General features: G+C 35.4%; 1 protein-coding gene across 4 annotated transcripts in view; it reads left to right on the top strand.

The window, feature by feature from the left end:
• The window catches only part of Abp1 (Actin binding protein 1), a 282,412-nt gene that overhangs the window by 243,814 nt on the left and 16,072 nt on the right, over positions 1–22,526 (top strand). For all 4 annotated transcript variants that reach the window (XM_090391759.1, XM_090391757.1, XM_090391756.1 and 1 more), the window contains 2 exons: positions 13,007–13,247; positions 19,758–19,916. In XM_090391759.1, coding sequence (XP_090247885.1) covers positions 13,007–13,247; positions 19,758–19,916 — 400 coding nt within the window. The remainder of the gene's footprint in view (positions 1–13,006; positions 13,248–19,757; positions 19,917–22,526) is intronic.

The raw sequence follows: 22,526 nt of genomic DNA, 5'->3' as shown, positions 1-22,526 counted from the left end.
CAAACGCAGACATTACGATGAAGCTGAATAAAGAATTTTGAAAAAAGTTATTAATTACGATAGGGAAAATATAATAGAATATTTACGTGGTATTGCATATAACTATGATATGAATTAATAAATTCAAAAAAATTGTCTTGAATTTCATATAATTTGTTGTTTTATTGTATATATGTAACATTTGTAAATATGTTTGTTAATTACAAAATAATATTAATAAATGAATTAAAACAAAATATTTTTTTTCTTTATTTTAATACTGTGCAATTATACCTTTTCATTTTTAAATCATTTTCGGACCACTCTTTTTAACCATCTCTTTCTTAAACGATCCTTGATATATGATATAAACGAAAATATATCATATAAATATTTATTAACTAGCTGACTCATTTTTTTGTATGGGAAATTTCAATATAACTTCTATACAATTCGTAATTCTACACAAAAATAAACTTAATTATAAGTGAGATTTTTCAAATTTTATGTTTATACCATTCTTTTAACTCATTTCTCAAAAAAATATTATTTAAATTTACCTGGTTATAGATTAACAGAATAGAATTGCATATTTGATCTTTTATTCCGTCGCCCAGTTGTTGTCTACCCCAAAATGTATCATGGCAGCAACGACAATTGCAGTTCCTAAAATAGTTAGTTGGTGCCCATGTTTTCCTAAGCCATGGTGCAATGATGATTGTACAGTAACCAAAGAAGCTTAGAAGAAAGCTTGGAATATTTTATGTAGGTACCCCACATCAACAATCATTCATCACCAGAGCCAGAAAGAATACTGGATCCAATTTGCTTCTTCTCTATCAAGATCCACCAAGAGCAAAGAAGTATGGGGAAAAATCTGTAAAATGAAAGGCAGAAACTCATCAGCTCTTCATCCTTGAGCATAATGGTTGCACAGTTACTGATCCAACTGTGATTGCCGACACACTTGGGGAGTTTTTCAAAAACATCAGCAGTATCTTTTTATCTTCCTGAATTCCTTGTCCAAATAAAAAGAAAAGCAGAACAACAACAAATCCAGTTTTCTTCAAATGGCACAGAATAATACAGTAGGCTGTTTGCCAAAGTTTTGGCATCTTGAATTTACAGGGTGTCCACATTCGACCCTAGTTACTCAAGTATATGGACCATAGTGTCAACATTGTAAAAATGAGAAGGAACATTCACCGAGTTTTTGTCAAAAAAAAATTCTGGATGAAACTTGTAGAGTCTCTAGAACAATTGAACAACCCAAACCTTGCATGTTTCCGCATTTCGTTTTTTACAATTCTTTGAAATTAAACTTTTTTTGCTTACTGTCTCCTTTGAGCAAATGAAAGGGAGGTCACTGTGTAGAACTGAAAGTTGTTTTTTGCTTAAATGTCCAGCTGCTGTTGGATCTAATAATACTCATTATGTCATGGTAAAACATCTGTCAACATCAGCCAGCAAAGGTTGCTCGAGTGGTAGAGCCTCTGCTACTAATAGCTCATGCAAAAAGTTAAGCAGGTTTGAGCATGGTTAGTAGTTGGAAGGGTATATCATTTGATGCTGTTGGCACACTCTCCCTCGATAAGTCTTTAGACTCCCTGGAGGTGTCACATAATAATAATAATAATAATAATAATAATAATTAATTGTTGCACCTTTATAACAGAATTTTCTGTGAGAGCATATTTCCTGATCCCTGGCAAAAAGCAATTATAATTTCTTTTCCTAAGCTGGGGAAGGATCCAAAATTCCTGAATAACTACCATCTAATTGATCTGATGAGCTGCTTCTGCAATATTTTGAATTGTTAACTCTCATCTTTTATTTTATGGTTACTGAAGAGAAACGGCCTTTTCTACAGATTACAATCTGGCTTCCAAAAATAACACTCTTACTGATCATCTTGTCTGGCTGGAGGCATCCACCATCAGAGATGCCTTCCTAAAATGCAAGCATCTAGTATCATTTTTTTTTATATGGAAAAAGCTGTTTTTTTTTAGGAACTCTATGGACTGTTGAAGAAACTGTAAGTGTTAGAACATAAGAGTTAAGTATCTGTTGGATTTGATTGGAGTTGTAATCATTTGATTCCATTAACTTTTTAATGATGGAAAGTTCTTGTTGTAAGATTATTGGGGAAGAGCAAACTTTATGTGCTCTATGAATTAGAGATTTAAGAATGCCTATAGGTAGAATTCTGAAAAAGTATCAATTGATTCCAACATATATACCTATCAACAAAATTTCTTCTTTATTACCTTCTACAAAGGATAAACTGTCTTCTCTTTCTTTGGCTGGCATTTACCAAATACCTTGCAAATGCAATGTCTCTTATTTTGGACAAACTGGCTGTTCTTTGGAAAAAAAGAATAAAAGAACATCAATATTATATTAATTATAACAAACCTCTGAAGTCTGGTCTGGCACAGCACAGTATTGACTCTACTCATAGCGTCCAGTGGGATAAAGCAGTTCTCCTCCATAGATGCAGATTCAAATATGCTTATTTTCAAAGAAAGTTGTGAAACTATCTTACACCGACCGAATTTAAGTAGAAATGACTGTATGTCTCTCTCAAAGATCTGGGAGACTTTTATCTTATGTAAAATACCATTTATCTTAATAGATTAAATTTATTATTTCTATTATTTCCTAGCACGCTGTAACAATTGTATTTTAATAGGTGATCCACCAAACGTTTTGCTTGTATTCCATTCCTATTACTGTTACAGACACTGAAGATGTACTATTAATTTTAGCACGAAATATCTGTCCTTTATTATTGTTGCTTTATTATTTAATGCTTCAATTGTACAGGCATTGATAAGATCAAAACTTGACTATGGGTCCCAAGTCTATATTTCGGCCAGGGAGAGTACACTGCAAAGGCTAGATCCTCTTCACCATCAAGCCATCAGAATTGCAACTGAAGTATTTCGCATATCACTCATTCCTAGTCTATACTTAAGGCAAATGAACCATCTTTTGCTTCACTGCCAACAGTTGTCTCTGGTATACATAACTGAAATAAAATATCTTCCAGAGCACCCCATGTATTCGACCATCTTCCGATCACAATTTGAGAATACAACACTCAATAGACTGGCATAAAATTTTATGGTTTGAGGATAAAAGCTCTCCTACAAACTCTAGAAATTACTGCAGACAACATTGCTCAGCTCAAATGCTACCAAATCCAATTCCACCATAGCAGTCATATGTGCCAGCATGTAGCTTTTCTTACAGCAAGTTACTGAACTTTTCCACTCCTCCTGTCATCTACCAGCAGCTCTTCAAAGCTCATAGAACTGAATTCTCTGAGTTTGTACCTGTCTTCACAGATGGCTCAAAATCGGAGGACTTAGTGGAATCATCTGCCATCTTTCCAGACGCCATTATATCTGCACAAATCCCAGAGTGTAGCAACTTTATATTAGAGCTGTATGCTTTAAGCTTGAATTAAAATATATTAGATTTCATCACCTCTGAAGGTGTATAATATATTCAGACTTGCAAAGTTTTCTCCAGGAAAATAAGAAGTCTAGAGCTACACCTTGTTCACTTCTGTTGGATTCTGAGCCATGTTGAGATTAAGGGAAATGAGGCTGCAGATACTGCAGTGAGGTTAGCTCATTTCTCAAGCATCCAACATATAGCTGCCTGTACCATACAGATTACTGGCAGATTATCTGACAAAAAAACTTCTATCCCAGCAGCAGCTGTCTTGGAACAGGGAGACTAATAATAAGCTCTACCATATTAAACCTGAAATTAAATTATGGTGGTCTAGTCTCACAGGGTTCAAACAGAGGAAGTTTTTCTTGCTAGGCTGTGCATAGGTCATAGTCATCTGGCATGTTTATTTACTGAGGGCTGATGACCCAACTATGTGTGAGAAATGCAACATCCATTTCACCATTAGTCATATTCTGGTGGAGTGCCAGCATGTCACAAGAGAGAGGGAGAGAGAGAAGAATGACATTTTTACTTATCTAGCTGAACCCTATACTCTTAGGCAGATGATATCAGACTCAGACAAATTGCGTGAGGGTTTTAACTTTTTGCAAAAAATTAATTTGTACGAACACATTTGACTGTAATTTTATCTATATGTAGATACTGCATTGATTAATATAATTTTTGTACATACATATTATTTAATAATTATCTTTGACTATTTATGTACTGCTGTAACCTTTACTGTAATTTTTATTTATATGTAGATACTGCATTGCTTAACTTAATTTTTGTACGTACATATTATATACTAATTTATGTTGACTGTGCACTGCTGTGGTTTTGTTTATAATGTGGATGTTTGGTTGCTTCACTTGATTTTCATACATATATATTATTTGCCTTTGACTGTTTATGTGTTGCTGTGACCTTTGCTATAATTTTGTTTATGTAGATGTTGCATTGCTTAACTTAATTTTTGCACATACATATTTAGTAATTTATGCTGACTATTTACATACTGCTATAACCTCTGACCTTGTGTACTGCTGTAATTTTATTTATATGTAGATATTGCATTGCTTAACTTAATTTTTGCACATATTTATTAATTTATCTTTGACTTTGTGTACAGCTGTGGCCTTTGCTATAATTTTATTTATATTCAAATGCTGCACCGTTTAACTTGATTTTTGTACATATTATTTGCTAATTTATTTTTGACTATGTACTTCTGTAACGTTTGATCTTAAGTACTGATGTAACCTGCTGGGGCTTAGTATGACCTTTGTTGTCCTTGCGCCAGTGAAACCTAAACCAAACATCAGTGGATGTGTTCAGGGAGAGTCACAAGAGGTATTTTAAGTGAGTGGCTAAAGTAACTTCCTCAGTGAATGTAGGATTCTCAGAAATCACATAATGTGATAAGGAATGGAAATGTGGTCTTTATTCATTATTGTGTATTTACATACTAATTGAAGGTCATATTAAGGTTTAATAGAATGAAAACAGCACAATGAAAGAATTAAATCACATTTTGTTGGTCATAGAGACATCATCTGGGATACAATACTGGGAAACAACCAAAAATAAGTGGAAGACATTAGACTGTAATCTCAAAATCCTTTGATTGCGGTCTAATGTCCTTGATGTTGGCAGGCAGCATTTTTAGCTGTTGGTTGAGAAGTCTAAGAATTGCTATTTTTCAACTTTTGGAAAGATTTATACAACTATATTTATGAAGATTTTGTTGGTTGTTTAAATCTGCTGATTCTAAAATTAAAAAAAAAAAAAGTGCACCATGGTTGCATATGCTGCAGTGAAGCACAGTATTTTCCATTTAGTTCTATGCAAGATGCCCAGATAATTGTCACATTCAATCTATTTTTTTTTTTTTTTTTTTTTTTTTTTTTTTTTTGTTCTTAAAGACAGGTGTTGGTAGAACTTCTTTTAATCATAATAGGACAAGTCCAATCCTCACCTTCGTGTTGCACCCTGTTGGGTATCTACTTGGATACAAACGAGCAAGGATGGGCTGGCAATTTGGGATTTAGCCGACCAAATAGTATTCTTATTGGTTAAACCAAAATAAAAAACGATGGTACAACATGACAAAATTTCATGCCCGCTGGGGCGTCACCCGGTTAAATAAGTTCCCCCCATTGTTTTTGCCAGGTAACCAGGGTGAACAGCGAAAAGTCAGCTACTGGAACAAATTTGAAAACACACCCCAACTCAACATCACCAGAGTTAAAGATCGGTACTATCAACATAAAAAGCCTGAATGGCAAAGAAATGGAGCTATCTGAGGAATTAGATAAGTACCAGATCGACTTATGTCGATCTGGTACTTATCTAATAATAGGGGTGACTGAAACAATAATAATTAACTTAATATAATAATAATAGGAGTGACTGAAACAAAACAGACAAAAACTGGTGAGATGTTTCTGAGCAATAAATACAAAATGTTATATTCGGGCAATGACAGTCAAGGAAAAGGAGTAGCCATAGTATTCAACACAAAATACGAGGCTAATCTTCTTGAATGGCGGCCAGTCTCAAGTAGAGTAATGTGGGCAAATGTGCTCTTAGTGAATACAGAGACAAATGCAAGAATGCTAAACACTGTGTAAAACTAGCTAAACAAAAGTCATGGGAGGACTTTAGCAAGAATATAGAAAATAAATATCAAGAAGGTGGCAAAATATTTTGGAGGTTGTTGAAGAAGCTTGGGAATGGAGGAAAGAGTGCTGTAAAAGGCGTTTGAGATGATAAAGGTGACATGAAAATGGAAGCAAAAGATATCCTTGAAGTATGGAGTAATTACTTTGAAAAACTGCTAAATGAAACACAGTGGTAAAAAACACTGACCAGGCATGTAGTCAGGAATACATATCCATACTTGAAGTAGAAAAAGCCATCAAAGGCTTAAAATGAGGCAAGGCAGCAGGAGTAGATGATATACAACCAGAAATGCTGAAGTATGGTGGTATAAAAGTCTTACAGTGGCTGCACTGCATAGTTCAGAAAGCCTGGACAGAGGAACAAATTCCCAATGATTGGAGTAGAGCTATAATAGTACCCATATATAAAAAAAAAGGGAAATAAAACTGAATGTGAGAATTTCAGAGGTATTTCCCTACTGAGTGTTCCTGGCAAAATCTATGCAAGTATACTTGAGAAACGGTTGTGAAAAATTGTGGAAGAACAAGCTGGATTCAGGTGAAATAGAGGCTGTCAGGATCAGATCTTCACTTTACGACAAATAGTCAAGAGAGAGCATGGGAATATAACAAAGATCTGTATTTAAGTTTTGTCGATTTGGAAAAGGCATATGACAAGGTGCCAAGAGAGAAGCTATGCAATACGCTACAGTTATATGGTGTCAATGCGGCATTATATCAAGCAATACTTAGTCTTTATTTGAGTTGTAAGTCAGCAGTTAGAATTGAAAGAAGTACATAAAGATGGTTTAATGTTAAATCTGGTGTGAGACAAGGATGTACATTATCCCCTCTGTTATTCATTATCTATATGGATCGCATTATGTAGGAAAGTGGTATTAAACATGATATCAAAATTGGAGATGTTGATGTCAGCTCTTTGCTTTATGTGGACGATGTTATATTTCTAAATAAATCCGCTACAAGTCTGCAAGATTCTCTGACTAAATTGAATAACTGTTAATAGATATGATATGAAGGTCAACAATAAAAAGACAAAGACAATGAAAATAGGCAGAATCATTGAAAATGTCAACTGTGTTGTGAATGGAGAACCTGTGGAACAAGTAAAACATTTCAGCTACTTGGGCACAATTTTTAGTGAAGATGGTAAATTAAATATAGAAATAGACAACAGAATCAGCAAAGCTGGTATGGTGGGAAGTCAATTGAAATTAGTTTGAACACTAAATTAGCTGTATACAAGACAGTGTTCAAACCAGTTTTAACTTATGGATCTGAGAGCTGGGTCAGAAGTAAAACACTTGACCAAAGACTAGAGACCGCAGATATGAGAAAGATTATAGGCGTGAACAGATGGCATCAATGGCAATATCATATTAAAAACGAATATATTAGGAAAGAACTTGACATTGTCAGCATCCAGGAATGCGTTAGCAGAGCTAATCTCAGGTGGTATGGTCACTTAAGCAGAATGGGAGAGGAAAGATTAGCAAAACAAGTGTTCTCTGCCAGGTTGGCAGCAAAACGACCCAGAGGAAGACCAAGATATAGGTGGATTGATACAGTACAAAGTGCCTTAGACCAGTGCTTCCCAAACTGTGGGCCTCAGCCCCCTTGGGGGCAGTAGGTTTTGTTGAGGGGGCCGTGAAATAATGAAAACAAATTTAAAATGTTTTAAGACTAAGTGGATTTTTTTATTTTAAAAGAAACGTATATAACTTTTATTATTTATTATTTCTATTTTGTTATTTTTTATATTTTAATGGAAAAATTCACACATTGGTGTTGGTTCACAAACTTTGCTTCCTGCGTATTTCGGCGCCTAATGAATATTAGTAAATATTGCTTATTCATATGTTTCATTTCAAAGCAGTGGTTAATTGTATTTACTTCCAATGCTCTCCAGGGAAGCTCCAAATCTTCCTGTCCCTTTCATCACGGACTGTTGATATTGACTTTATATACATATCAAAACTTGTTTTATATTATCACTGTCATCCGAGCTAGTTTTCTGTTACCAATAAAAGTTTCGCATATACTTCACACATGAAAAAAAGCTTAAACAAGTTCATGTTGTGAGATAGTAACTCGCTTGCAGTGGTAAACAACACCCTCCCTAACAGCCACTTTACTGCAGAGGCAATAAAAACAAGTACTTTTATTATGCCAGTGAATAAGGTCTGTGTAATATATTTCTCAACAAATAGTGCAATTAGAGACAACTGGGATAAAAACACACTAATTAATGAATCACGTGTCCCCTCATATAGAAACTATGCTGTATAGACTGAAACAAAACCATATGTTGCATGGGCAAACACAGTATCTAACTAAAAACTATTGTTATTAGTTAGATGTGTGTGAGTTCGATTTCCTAAGGCAGCAATAAAATTCAACCGAACATTTTAAAATTCATAAATGTTAAAACTAAGTAATATATATATATATAATGAACGTTATGGCAGTTTCACATATGGAATTCGGTTGAAGAGAGTTAGCATTTCAACTCAATTGTCAGCTATGCTTTTATCTTTCGGTTGCGCATCTTTTGTTTATACCGCACCAATCATATGCACCTTTTAATAACCTGCCTTTGCTGTCTGTTTCGCGTTAGGCTTAATTACTGTAAAGGGAGAAAAGTCACAAAAGAGACAAATGTTCTTGGTCTGGGGATTCCCTTATTCAGATAATATTCACTAATTCCGTGTTATCAGTCTGTAGTGTGCCAGTATCGGTTATTATCAATCAGAAGAAGCAGAAACAGACTCAAAAAAAAAAAAAAGAACAGTATTTCATATTTTACCAGAACAGTCCGCATTGTCTTCAGAACCAAATGGTAAGAGGCAAAAAATGTAATATATGCATTTGATTTTTGCAATATTCGCTGTGTATGTTTTGTATTGAATATAAATACAATACATGTTATAATAATATATCTCTCTATTATGATATTTTTTCGAGGGGGGGGCCGTGAAATATTTTAATTTTTGCAAAGGGGGGGCCCTGACATCCAGAAGTTTGGGAAGCACTGCCTTAGACGATAGAAATATAAGATCTGATAATGTCAGAGTCTTGACAAGTATCAGACTGATTTGAAGGAAAATTGTAGATAAGAAGTTAGTAATGATGTAATTTTTTTCATGTAGTACTATCGTATCCTGCACACCCCTTTAGGGTACATGGCAGGAATTTGATGATGATAGGACAAGTTGTAGCAATGAAGAAACTTATATTCACCTGGAACTATGGGGGTGGGTTAGGGAATCTTCAAAAGAGTGAATAAGATTAGCTAGCTTCAAATAGGTTTTGGAAAGCAGTTTCTGAGATATGGATAACAGTGATATATTTACCATAATCTGTATTTTGAGAAGAATATAAGATACAGGAAGGAATAAATAGTCTGCTAATTTATTTGGCATAGTAGTCATTGGATAGGAATGTGTGGCATTCCTATCCAATGGTTACTGTAAATAATGTTATTGAGGAGTGGAAATGCCTGGGAGCAACAACAGACAATTGCAATCTGGTAGGCCACATAAAATCACAGAGTTGTATCATCACTTGCTGAAATTTGACCATGTACTGCGTACATTTTCTGTGATTTGAGAAAGAATGGCCATCATAAAGGAGATATGTGATTAAAGTGTCTAGAAAACAAATACTTGGTATTTTCTTTTCCTGTAGTGAACTGAATTCTGAGGTTGACATGGAGCAGGAATCTGCCTAATGTATATGAGCCATGCAGTCAAATGGAAAATACACTGTCTGATTTAAAAAAAAAAAAAAAAAAAAAAAATATATATATATATATATATATATATATATATATATATATCCAATAGCTCTTTGTAGCAGTGGATATGGCTTATACATCACAACCATGACTCATACAGATATAAAAGGAAGTACAGTCTTCATAGACATGCCATAAAATGGGCCATACTGAAGAGTTCAGCGACTTTCGCTGTGGCACTATTGTAGTATGCCACCTTTGCAACAAGTCACAGGAAATTTCTGTCCTGCTGCACTACCCCTGATCAACTGTAAATAATGTTATGAAGTGGAAATGCCTAGGAGCAACAACAGTACAATTGCGATCTGGTAGGCCACATAAAATCACAGAGTGGGACCACCACTTGCTGAAATTCATGGAGCAAAAATATCACCTGTCCTCATGAGAAACTCTTGCTACCAAGTTCCAAAATATCTCTGAAAGCATCACCACCACAACTGTTAGTTTGGGAGCTGAAGAAAATGGGTTTCCGTGGCTGCCTGACATCAAGGGTGATGCCACGGGTTGGGTGGAATGGTGAAAAGCTTGCCTCCATTGGACTCTGGAGCAATGGAGACAAATGGAGTGATGAATTGTATTTAATCATCTGGCATTAAGAAAGATGAGTCTGGGTTTGGCAGATGCTAGGAGAATGCTACCTTACTGAATGTGTTGTGCCTATTGTGAAGCAGTGGAAGAGACATCATGGTCCTGGGCTGTTTTCCGTTGTTCAAACTGGGTCCCATAATGCCAGTGACTGGGAATCTGAATGCTGTAGCCAATAATAACATTCTAGACAATTCTTTGCTTGCAGCATCATCTTCATTATTATTTTGGTAACCTCCATGGAGTCAATAGACTCATTGTAGGATGCCCACTCAATCAGCAGCATCTTTGTCGTAATGAAACTTGAAGCTGTTTACACTTCCTGCATCCACATTGCACTCTGGCAGTGCATTCTGCTCATCAACAGCTCTCCACATAAAAAATCTACTCCTCTCATCCTTCTTCACCACATCTTTATACAATTTCCTGGGATGGCTTCTCGTTCTTAACATCCACTATTATAATTCCTCATGTATTAATCTGATAGAATCCCTTAACTAACTTGAAGATGTCTGAGTTGAATGCAATTCCTGACAGTGTGGTGAATGCAGGCATGTTGAATGACTTTAAAGCACTATTTGATGAGTGCTGTGAATAACAGCACGTAGTCTTTTGAATTCTTGAAGAGCTGGTGTAAGTACTTTTATTAGGTCATAGTTTGTGTGCTGTTCATTATAGACTAAATTGTCAATGAATGCTTAGCCAGTTTAATCTTCCTCCTTTAATGCGTCGTTTAATGTAAATTGCTCTTATCTGCTTGAAGCGTGGGATTTTTCCATCTACAAAGGACTACATTTCATAGGTGCATAAAAAGTCCTTTGTAGATAGAAAAATTCCACACTTTGAGCAGATAAGAAGAGCAGTTTACATTAAACGACACGTTAAAGGAAGAAGACTAAACTAGCTAAGCATTCAATGACAGTTCTGTCAATGAAACAATTATGTATTAGAATTATGGAATTATATAATGGAATCATTATTTAAAAAATTATAATTTTTCATTAATAATCTTAAATATCATCTTAGATCTGTTTAATGATTATGAAAGCATGAATATTAGTTGTGTTATCACAATCCGTTTTTATGACAGTAAACATATGCATATCTAAAGAATATATTAGAATGTTGCTATGGTGAATTATATAGTCCAGTCAAAAATTTTTTGACCATCTCCATTATTGCACACTTGGCCATTCCATCCCACCCCACCAGATGGTAGTCATATCACTGTGAAAGGCAGCATATTATACATAAGGAAATGGTGATGGTTTATCATAGTTTCTAATTGACATGGGTAAGGGACATGATTTGACAGACTTTAATAAAGGTATGATTGAAAGGTATTACTGAAGGGCAGTATCTAGGAAACTGCCAGTTTTTTGGAGGCTGTTCTTGGAGTACTGTAGTTAAGATGTTCTAAGAGTTCTTGATGCTTGTGTTGTGTTCTGGTTGTCTTACTTGTGAAATCCCACACAGGAATTGCACAAGTATGGAAAAACTATGGAATTTCTGACCATGAAATTTCACTGAGGAGCAAATATATTTCCAGGACTTGTAGTCCAATATATCCTTCTTCTTAATGGACCTTAGAAGTAGTTACTGAGTTCAAACATCATGCTTATATCTTTTGCAGTTGTAGACTGTGTCTACAGTTTGTAAGTGAGAGACTTCCATTATACTATAAAAAAAAAAAAGTTGCCTTAGAAGAATCTCATTTCTAGCTATGCTGTATGAATGGTAAGTGGAGGACTAACAAAATTATGGGAGGAGAGGATCACTCTTATGTCATAGTCCAGCCAAAACAGGCAGAGGACAGCAGCAGCATTATAGTGATGGGGTGCTCTGGAAATCTCTTGGAACTTTGATATCCATAGATTTCATATCCATATGAAAGCTGCAAAGGACCTATCCATTGTGGCTGATTCAGGCACTTCCAGATAGTACAAGTGTATTCCAGCAGGATAATGTGCTATCCCTTGTTGCCAGTATTGTCAAGTGTGTTTATTGCTTCCAAATGTTACCTTGGCTTCCAGATTCATTAAATTTGAATTCTATAGAATATCTCGGATTACATGATCAAGAGATCATGGATCCAATGTTCAAATCCTCCATCCCACAGATCTAAAGGGAAACAATTCTGATGATGATGTAATACAGCATACCTCCTAGAACGTTCAGAGGTCTTATAAAGTCCATACCACCACATAGTAACATGGTTACGATATTGTGACCGAACTATGTATTTTATAATAGTAATGATGCCATTGTACTTTTCAGTAATTTGTAATGGTAAGAGTTATTGGGCAGAAAATTTTTCTGAAACTTGAATGTACAGTTTACTAAAGCACACGCACACATATGGCATGTTTTGATTGTATCACACACTTTTCTTTTTGATCAGAGGGACTTTATACTGTTCATTTGATAAATGATATTTCTTTCCAGTATTATTATGATGGATTAATGCATAATGTTATGTTTTTACTTTTATTAGGTGCCTGAACAGATACCATCTCTATTAACACTACCTCTAGATTCTTCTTTATCTCAGATACACTCTCCAGCTGAAGAAAATCATGGACTACAGCAACAGCTGGAGCAACAGCATGAATGTACGTCTCCTGTTCCACCCCCTGAAGAATTTAGTTACACCAGAAACCTACTCAAAGAAGGGTTACCGCCTCGTCAAGACTCAGAACTGGATGCAAATCAAGAAGAAGAACAAAATTGGGATGGTAGAATATTGAGATTGTTATTTTTGTTATGATGCACATATTTGTGATGTAGTGCATGCATTCTTTTCAACATATTTTAAACTGTTCTTCTATACGTACTATATTTATAATTTTGCTTGCAGAAATCTTCAGCATAATAGCTGAATATTTCTGATTCTTTAAAGAAACTTGTGACATTAAGATTATAACATATAGGCATGTTTACACAAGAATATTATATTTTAATTTGTCAAATATTTCAGTCTGAAATTAACAGACTATCTTCAGTGACTACATAGGAACAGTTTTTAACAAGGTGGAATACCAACAATTGATCATTCAAAAATAGAACGAGCCACATGATGTTATATCGCTAGGCATTAAAGAGAGGAAAATTTTTCTCTCTTTAATGCCTAGCGATATAACATCATGTGGCTCGTTCTATTTTTGAATGATCAATTGTTGGTATTCCACCTTGTTAAAAACTGTTCCTATGTAGTCACTGAAGATAGTTTGTTATTTTCAGACTGAATTGGCAAATTAAAATATAATATTCTTGTGTAAATGTATCTATATGTTATAAGCTGAATATTTCTGATGTTTCCCACTAATGTTATTTATGTATTAATAATAAACCCGTGTGGGGTGTCATCTCTCTAATGTTTCTTACCATCTACTGAAACTACTTCAGGTTTTTTGTAGTTCTCAGCATTGTTGCTCATGCTTCATGATGTCTGCTTGTGCATTATCCATTGATATGTAATAATATAATATATACTATAATATAATATAATATAATATAATGCCAACCTGGCTGGCCGAGTGGTTAGCGTATCCACTCTCCAGTCAAAAGGCTGCGGGTTCGAATCCTGCTGTGGGCATGGATGTTTGCGATTGTCTTTGGAAATACTAGTGGTGGTCGGCGGTAGATGGTGTTGGTGTAGTTGTGGAGACAGTTGTAGGGCAGGTGCCCTCCCTCGATGAGTCTTTGAACTCCATGGAGGTGTCAAATAATAATAATAATGTAATATGATAATAATACTATAATATTGGCTGTTTTTTTGTGGTTTTGCATATACTCATTACTTCTGGGACACATTAAAAAGGCTCATCCCCACCTTTATAACTGAAGTACACTTTAATTATTAAAATGAAAACTGTGAATAAAGAAAGGGATTTGACTAATTCAGCTTGGAAATTTCACAATGTAATATTTGTCACCTTAAACGGGTTGTAAGATATTTGTAGACCATTTATTTGTTACCGATGTCCTACATTATTTTGTTTAATTTGTAAGATTTTAACTTTTGTATTTATAATTATCAATTTCTTTGTCATTGAACTGCAAAAAAGGCAGTTGATTAACTATTTTCTAACAAAAAGTAATAAGCAAATTCTTCATTGTGTATGTTGCATTTACATCTAATCTTCCCCTTACATGATATGCTTGCTTGTTTGTTAATTAACAATAGGGCAGTTAATTCCATCCATGTATAAGCTATTATGTCTGTCAGTGTGTGTATTCTTTGGCAGAGTGCATCTGACTTGGAGGATGAAAAACTAGAAGGGACTAGCTAATTCACCTTCAATTAAAAAGTTAAATGCTCTTTGCATCCTAGATAGGATTTGAATTCTATTCAAAAGGCACATTGTTACTAACTAAGAGAGGCTCTTGTATCTACATACTTAGTCTAGCCATAAATACTGATACAACTTGAACAGTGATTAAATCTTTAATCTATTAGCAAATCATTTATGACTTTCACATACAAATCACATATAACATGCACAAAGCGGCACATAATGTTTGAAATGTTCCCCTTTCACCCAAAGTCTTTGAAGACACATATCAATGGTGGCATGCACAAATTTGGAGCAAGCGCTGCCACTGCTTGCTCCAAATCCACTTTCAGGCTGGCAATACTGGGGTGTCATTTCTTATAGGCTGTATTCTCAATCTCTGACCACAATTGAAGTGGCTTCAGATTGGGACTTCCAGATAGCCAATCAGATGGTGATACGCAGTTGGGCAAATTCGCCTTCGACCACTTTTGTGTGGTCCTTGCCTTCTGTGCAGGGGATGAGTCCTTGTTGGAAGGTCCACTGCCTACTACAAAGCAAGATGTTGTTCAGGCGTTGTATCACAGGTTCCAGCACAGTGTCTTGATATAACTGAATAAGACACCATGCTGGAACCTGTAGTATCTTCTTTCCAGATGAGAAGATTTTCACTATTGAAGAGTTTTAACTGCCAAAATGATTGATATATGCCTTGGATGGTTGCACAGCATGTGCCATAGTATCCTTCAGTGAGGTCATCACCCTGCATCAATGATGGTTTTGTTGGGGGGAGGGGTTTGACCCTTTCTTGCAGAAATGCAACTTGGATACCTCCAATATCATCCAGTTCCCTTCTTCCTTCAGATTGCATTCCTCTCTTTCAACACATTTTCTGCTATATAATTCACAATATTACCCACCTCCCTTCTATCATACTAGCACATCATTCTTTCTCTGATACTAACAATACTTATTCCAAGCCACATCATGTATACTGTTTTGCATTTCATTTGTGTCACTTAGCATAACCATTAGCATAACCTATCCTCTTTCATTCCTCTGTGTAACAGTAAGGGAAGTGATTGCTGTTCAATGAACTAATTGAAAAAATAAAGAATGATCAAAAGCAAGGTATGTAAACAATGCATGGCGATTTGGTTGGAAACATCTCTATAAAAATAAAATAAATAATAAAGCATAATGATGATAATAATTATCATAATTATTACATGACACCTCCAGGGAGGACACCTGCTCCACAACTCTGTCTCCACCACTCAATCCATCTACAATGAACCACTCTACTTTCATCATCTAGACCAATGCCATCTACCGCTGACCAGCGCCACTAGTATTTTCATAGACAATCACAAAAAATTATGAAATAGAAACATCAACAACAACAACAAAAAAAACTAACTTTTGTATGTTTTTTAAAGGGCATGCCTCATGGGAGATGGTAATCCTTTTTATTATTTTTGTTTTAATCTTCAGAAGTATGAAATAAGCAAGGTTTTTACATGGACAAGTTTTCTGAGAAAGGGCTTTTGTCCATTTGGTCTGTAATTTTCAGGAGATCATAAACAAAGAGAAACAAGTATATTTCAGTCAATTTCCCCACCTTATGTACATTTAAGCTGGAAATCTTCAGGATAAGCTTAAGCTGTAATTCATATTTGGTCAGAAGTAGTTGAATAGTATGTGGGGAGATGTTAAAAGTGCTGATGAGTAGAAGAAAAAAGGTTTTGTTTATTTGATAGTGTTCAGGTTGTTTCATTAATTGGAGTTAATGCTTTTAGTTTAGCAGATTATGTCTCATTGGGTACCACCGTTCAGTGGCAAATAAAAATGGCTATTCCATATTATATTATTTAACTTATTACTCTAGTTAAAGTAGGATGAATATCACCCTTGAAGATCCTTGTAAATTGGAGTAGCCTGTGACTTATTATATACAAAACAGCAGAGGCCCATCATATACAGCAATTTTTGTAGATTTTACAAATGTATTTGATCCATCAGTTACAGTAAATTACATGAGAACCAGCCACTCTATTTAACAGCTTAATATTTAGCCCATATTGCAACCTGATCACATTAACATTTAATGAGCAGCTAGATAAATTACTTAGTTTATAAGTCAAATACTAAGTTGGTATTGAGCAGCTGGATACTATGTGATTTACTGTATTATGGTTGAGATAAGATTGGTTGCTTGCATGGTGATAGTTAAGTGATAGATGTGTTAGTAAGTTTTGCACAAAGAGCAATGTCTTAGAGAAGAAGGGAGACAATTATTATGCTACAGGATTCTATTCTGGTGCCAATATTGTTTAATTTATATATAGATATAGTTCAAGGTTGGAGACAAGATATTCATTTGTTAGCAATAATGATAAATTGGGAAAAGTAATGGATAATGTTGATATGGTGTTGCTTCGTTTATTATCTTTATTCCTTTTACTTCTGGCATTAGTGAGCACAAATGACAACCAACTACCAGACTGGTGCATATTCATGTCTTTATACCATTCCATAATAGCTGCAGCTTTATGGCATTAGACATTATCATAACACGGGTAACACTTGATAGCAACATGGGTCCATTCCATAAAAACTCCACAGTGTAGGCAGCATCTAATTATCCAGAATATCAAGGTACTGAGCTGCTTTCATGGAACCATGGACGACGATGACCAGTGTTCCCACTCCAAACCAGCTGAATGCATTCCACACCATTATTCCTCCACCACCAAACTTTGCTGTGGGTACAACACACACTGGAGTAACATGCATTCACCGGCTGCCTCCACACCCACACATCTTGTCATCAGACTGGAAACAGTTGAACCTTGATTCATCGCTCCAGATTACCAATTTTCCACTTGTCAATTGTCCAGTTTACACACTCTTTGCACCAGGCCAGATGAGCCACCTTGTTTGTTGTCACGATGTTTGGCTTGTGTGCTGCTGTTTTCCATGGAAACCCAGTAAATGGAGCTCTTTTAATACAGTAATAGTGCTCACCATGGCATTTCTGGAACTCATAATGGATGGCCTGTGCTGATTTTGGCCAGTTTTTGCCTGCCACCTGTTTTAACACCCTCCTGTCCCTGTCAGTCATTTTTGGCAGCCGCCCTGGGTGTTTTCCTGTATTAATGAGCCCAGAACATCTTCATTTGTTGATCACATCACCAACCATTGATTTTGGATGTTCCAGTTGAGCATCAATGGCATATGCACATGCTTCCAGTGTGATAGCCCATGATGACACCCCTCTTGAAGTCACTGAGTTCGTATCATGTTGCCACACCACCTGTATTCAGCTGCTACAATGAAATACTGCTTCCTACTATCTGTCCACTAGTTTTTATATTATTAACATACCTGGAACTTCAAATAACAAGGGTGTCTGGACAATTATTGGTAGATAGTATACACTAATTCAACAATTAAAATATCAGTACTTCAGACTGCCTTTGAACCATTGATAGATTAATTCCTGCGGCTTCACTTAATAGGAGGAGTTCCTTTCTTTACAGTGTAATATGTGGTATAAGGTTCTGTTCCTTTTTATTATTGTCATCATTGTTAAAAATCTACAAGGAGACCTGCTTACTCTTGGAAACTTTTGCAAAACAATTTGAACAGATAATAATGACTGTACTGGCTGGGTGGAATTTAATGAAATTCACTCTAACAAGTGTAGTCTGTATATTTAAGATTGTTATCACTGATTCATTGTTGTTTAGTTTTGTTTATTGTGGTAAAATTACACAAACAAAAATATGCCTATCATACTTTCTTTTAAAGGATGCTTATTATATATAAGCCAAAAAAAAGTGACATTTTACTGTATTTTTGATACATATGTGGAATTTTTACAGAACTACTGCTGAATGATATAGCTCTTGGATAGTTCTATTGAAAATAATGAAGATGTTAGCAAATGACATTTCAACTCTAAACAGTTTCATACCACACTGATTTGATTGACTATATGTAAAAGAGTTAAAAAAAAAAAAAAAAAAAAAAAAAACTTGCAAGCATGTTGTATATTTGGTAATAATAGTATGTTTAAGCACATTAATTTTCATTGTTCAATATTCTCATTGTTCTATTTTTATTAGTCAAATGATTCAGAATGGTAATTCCTCTAAGACTTAATGGAATTGAATGAAATTTGGAATTCAGAATCACTATTAAAATTTGTTGAGGCTAAAATTTTAAAACTAGGCAAAAAGCTTTGTTTGATTGCTGTGAGTGATAACTACTACTAAACAAGAATACTATAATTAAACACCTTTTTATGTTTGTTTGTAGTCATTTTCTTACATGTTTGGTTGCTTTTTGAAGCAATGTGTGGAAGATGGAAACAAAATCAGAGTGGAGAGTAGTTAGAAATAGTTACTTCTAACTACTTGTTAAGTAGTTAGAAGTAACAGTCGGAAGGGCAGAATACATACCAGTGGGAGTTGACCGATTTAGTTGAATTCTTTTTAGGCCAAACTTGATATACATTAAAGTGTGGTTTGAATGCACATCTGCCAGTGCAGAGTTATTAACATCAATTTGAATTCTTCTGTGAAATAAGTTCCCATCGGTATGCTCTGATTAAAACTGAACTTAAATTAAAGTTATACTGTAATATATGATATTACAGTATAACTTCAGTTGACTTTGTTCCTGAAATTCCCCTAGTTTCATTGTTATGCTTGATAAACTTTTCATTGTAAGAATGGCAATTATCAGATTTCATTTAACTCTTAGCAGCCATATTTCTAGAATTATTGTATATATTCAGACAAATATAATTGTTGTTTATGGATTTTCAAGATGCATGGTAGGAGGTTCTGTAAAGATCCAGATATCTCAGTTGCTGCCTCCTTTTTTTTTTTTTTTTTTATTTCCTTTTAGATATGTGTTAGCTTGGTGAACTTTTTCTGAATCTTGTTTTTCTCTTGTGTGTAGAACCAACACTCGAAGCACCTCCAGATGTAAGAGATCCTTTGACAGAGATGATGGCAGAACATGGTATGGTACAGCACCTACAAGAATCTCCTCAAGTAATTGTTGCAGGACATGTTGGTCAAGGACTGAGGGCTAGGGCTCTTTATGATTACCAAGCTGGTAAGTTAACCATTCTTCAAGAAATGGAGATAATATTTGTTGAAGTATTAAGAAATTTTCTGTAATGCAGACTGTTAGGGTGGGGGGGGGGGTAAATAGAAATAGCTAACAAACCTTTTAGGGAGGAACTTGAGTAGTTCCTCCCTAAAAGAATATTCCTTACATCACTGTAGCATCAGAGGAACTGTATCATCATTATCCTGAAATAGCCCATCATCCTTTGAAAACAGCAACCTTAAGTGAGTTCATTTCACTTTTTAGACTCTCATTCTTCAGTCATTCACTCAGTGATACCACTGCCATCAGGAATGTTGAGGTGGCAGCAGCAGTATGGGGGGGGCACACAGTTTCCAAACTATTGGAATCCTTTATAATAACATAAAGTAAATAAAAAACATGATTAATATGCAAAAGTGATATTACAGCATAAAACCTAAATGGCAAGTTTTTGGTAAATTAAGTTCCATTTAAGAGCAGCACCATATTTAGGAGGGAACATAGTGTTGCACCTTCTTGTATTTCTTATCTATGCGTATGTATTTCTTATATTTAACAGCAAATGTTTAACTGCTGATAGTTTAATGTTTTGTATAAACATGAGTGGAAGATTATGGACAAATTGACAAACATAGCTCACTGAACACCATTTATTTGGTCAAGCTTTTCAGTAAAGGACAGATAATTAAAAATGCACAAAGCAGCAAACAACTGGAGAAAACATTTCATCCAAACATGAGCTGAAAATTCTTCAAAAAACATCACTTGATTAAAAAGGAACATAATGTAAAATAATATATTAATTAAAAAAAGTATTGATATGAAATGAAGTATAACATTGATTTAGCATGTTTCTTTGCTTTGGCAGGAAGTAAATTATACTTATTAAGAAACTGTTAAGTACCACCAATTTTACTGTTGTAATCTTAAAATGGAAGAGGTTTTGTGTCTCTAAGCATGTATTGCAAGGTATCACACTGCATGGAAAAGGTGACATCTTGGGAAGGGGAAGAAACTGAAACCCTTGCTCTGAAGTGCAAATGCTATGTTTAGCATTGGTAACTTCAAACCACCAATAAGCAGGGTGGTGTTTCATTGGGTAATGAAGAAAATGCCAACTAGACCTACTAGGTCTAGTTGGCATTTTCTTCATCACATTCAGATGGGGATGGATATAGGGTTGGTGAGATGGATAGAAGGGTAGTTGATGGAGAGATACCTTAGAGTGGTTTATTCAGGAGTGGAGTCCAAAAGATGGCTTGTGACTAGTGGTGTGCCGCAGGGTTCTGTTCTTGGACCACTACTTTTCAATTTGTTCATTAACGATATAGGAAAGGATCTGAGAGGAAGTGTTCACTTGTTTGCTGATGATGCAAAGTTGGGTAGAGCAATTGTGAGTGCACAGGATGTGGATAGTTTGGAGGACTGGGCTAAGGAAAATGGATGCCAATTTAATGTGGCAAAGTGCAAGGTTATGCATTTTGGAGTGAAAAGATTAGCAGCAGTATATCACATTGGTGGAACCATACTCCAGGAGATTGATGAGGCCAGGGATTTGGGAGTGTTGGTGGATAGGGAGTTGAAGTTTAGGGGGCACATTGCAAAAGTGGCTAAAACAGCTCATCATATCACTTGGTTACTGAAAAATACTTTAACGAACAGAGACAAACAAATTATTGTTCCTCTATATCGAGCCCTGATAAGACTCCATCTGGACTACTGTGCCCAGATATGGGTGCCAGGGTTTCTTCTTGATGGGGAGGAGGTGGAGAGGATCCAAAGACGAGTGACCAAGATGATAGCTGGTCTGTGGAATGAACCTTATGAGAATAGGTTGAAGATTTGTGGGTTGCAAAAATTGGTTGATAGGCGGAAAAGGGATGATATGATTGAGACATTCAAATTACTGAAGGGTTTCTATATGATTAATCCGGAAGATATTTTTGAGAATAGGACTGGTGGTGGGAGAACTAGGGGCCATACATGGAAGCTGGGAAAAAATGTAGTTAACAGGGGTGTTAGAGCTAGGTTCTTTACTTGGAGAGTGGTAAATGAGTGGAATAAGCTGCCATAGTCTTGTTGTAGGTCCTATGACCATGAATGAGTTTAAGACGAGGTATGATAGATACTGTGTGAAAGACGAATAGTTGTTCTTGACATGATGTTAGGGCCTCCAATGAGTCTGTTGACTCCTTGAAGTTGCCCATAATAATAATAATAAGATATGCTTTTGCAGCAAGAGGACTTGCTGGTATATCAGAGCCTTTTTTGTGGAAACAGGCGACACTACAGGAAGGTGAGATTGACTGGACAGGGAGAGGCTGCATTTGTGTGTCACCTGTCCAGTAGTGGCTATAAGGTGATATATGATGATAGGTGAATTTAATTTCAGTTGGTATGTGACTACTACCCTGCTTATTGGATGCATGAAGTTGCTTGAAGAAAGTTCGATATTTGTTCTCTTGAACGTGGTTTCATGATTATCCAATACTTGCCCTACAGTACTAATATGCTATAGTTTCACAATCTTTTGTGAGTGGGAGTTATAAAAAAAAAAAAAAAAAAAGGTGAGCGGAACAGTTACCCAGCTTTGATCCTTAGTATCAATTCACA

This window comes from Typopeltis vanoorti, chromosome 4 (assembly GCF_054136105.1).
Source record: "Typopeltis vanoorti isolate ZY-2024b chromosome 4, IOZ_Tvanoo_1.0, whole genome shotgun sequence".
In the NCBI taxonomy this organism is placed as follows: domain Eukaryota; kingdom Metazoa; phylum Arthropoda; class Arachnida; order Uropygi; family Thelyphonidae; genus Typopeltis; species Typopeltis vanoorti.
The sequence above is the reverse complement of the archived record's forward strand: the minus strand, read 5'-3'. Positions and strand labels throughout refer to the sequence as shown.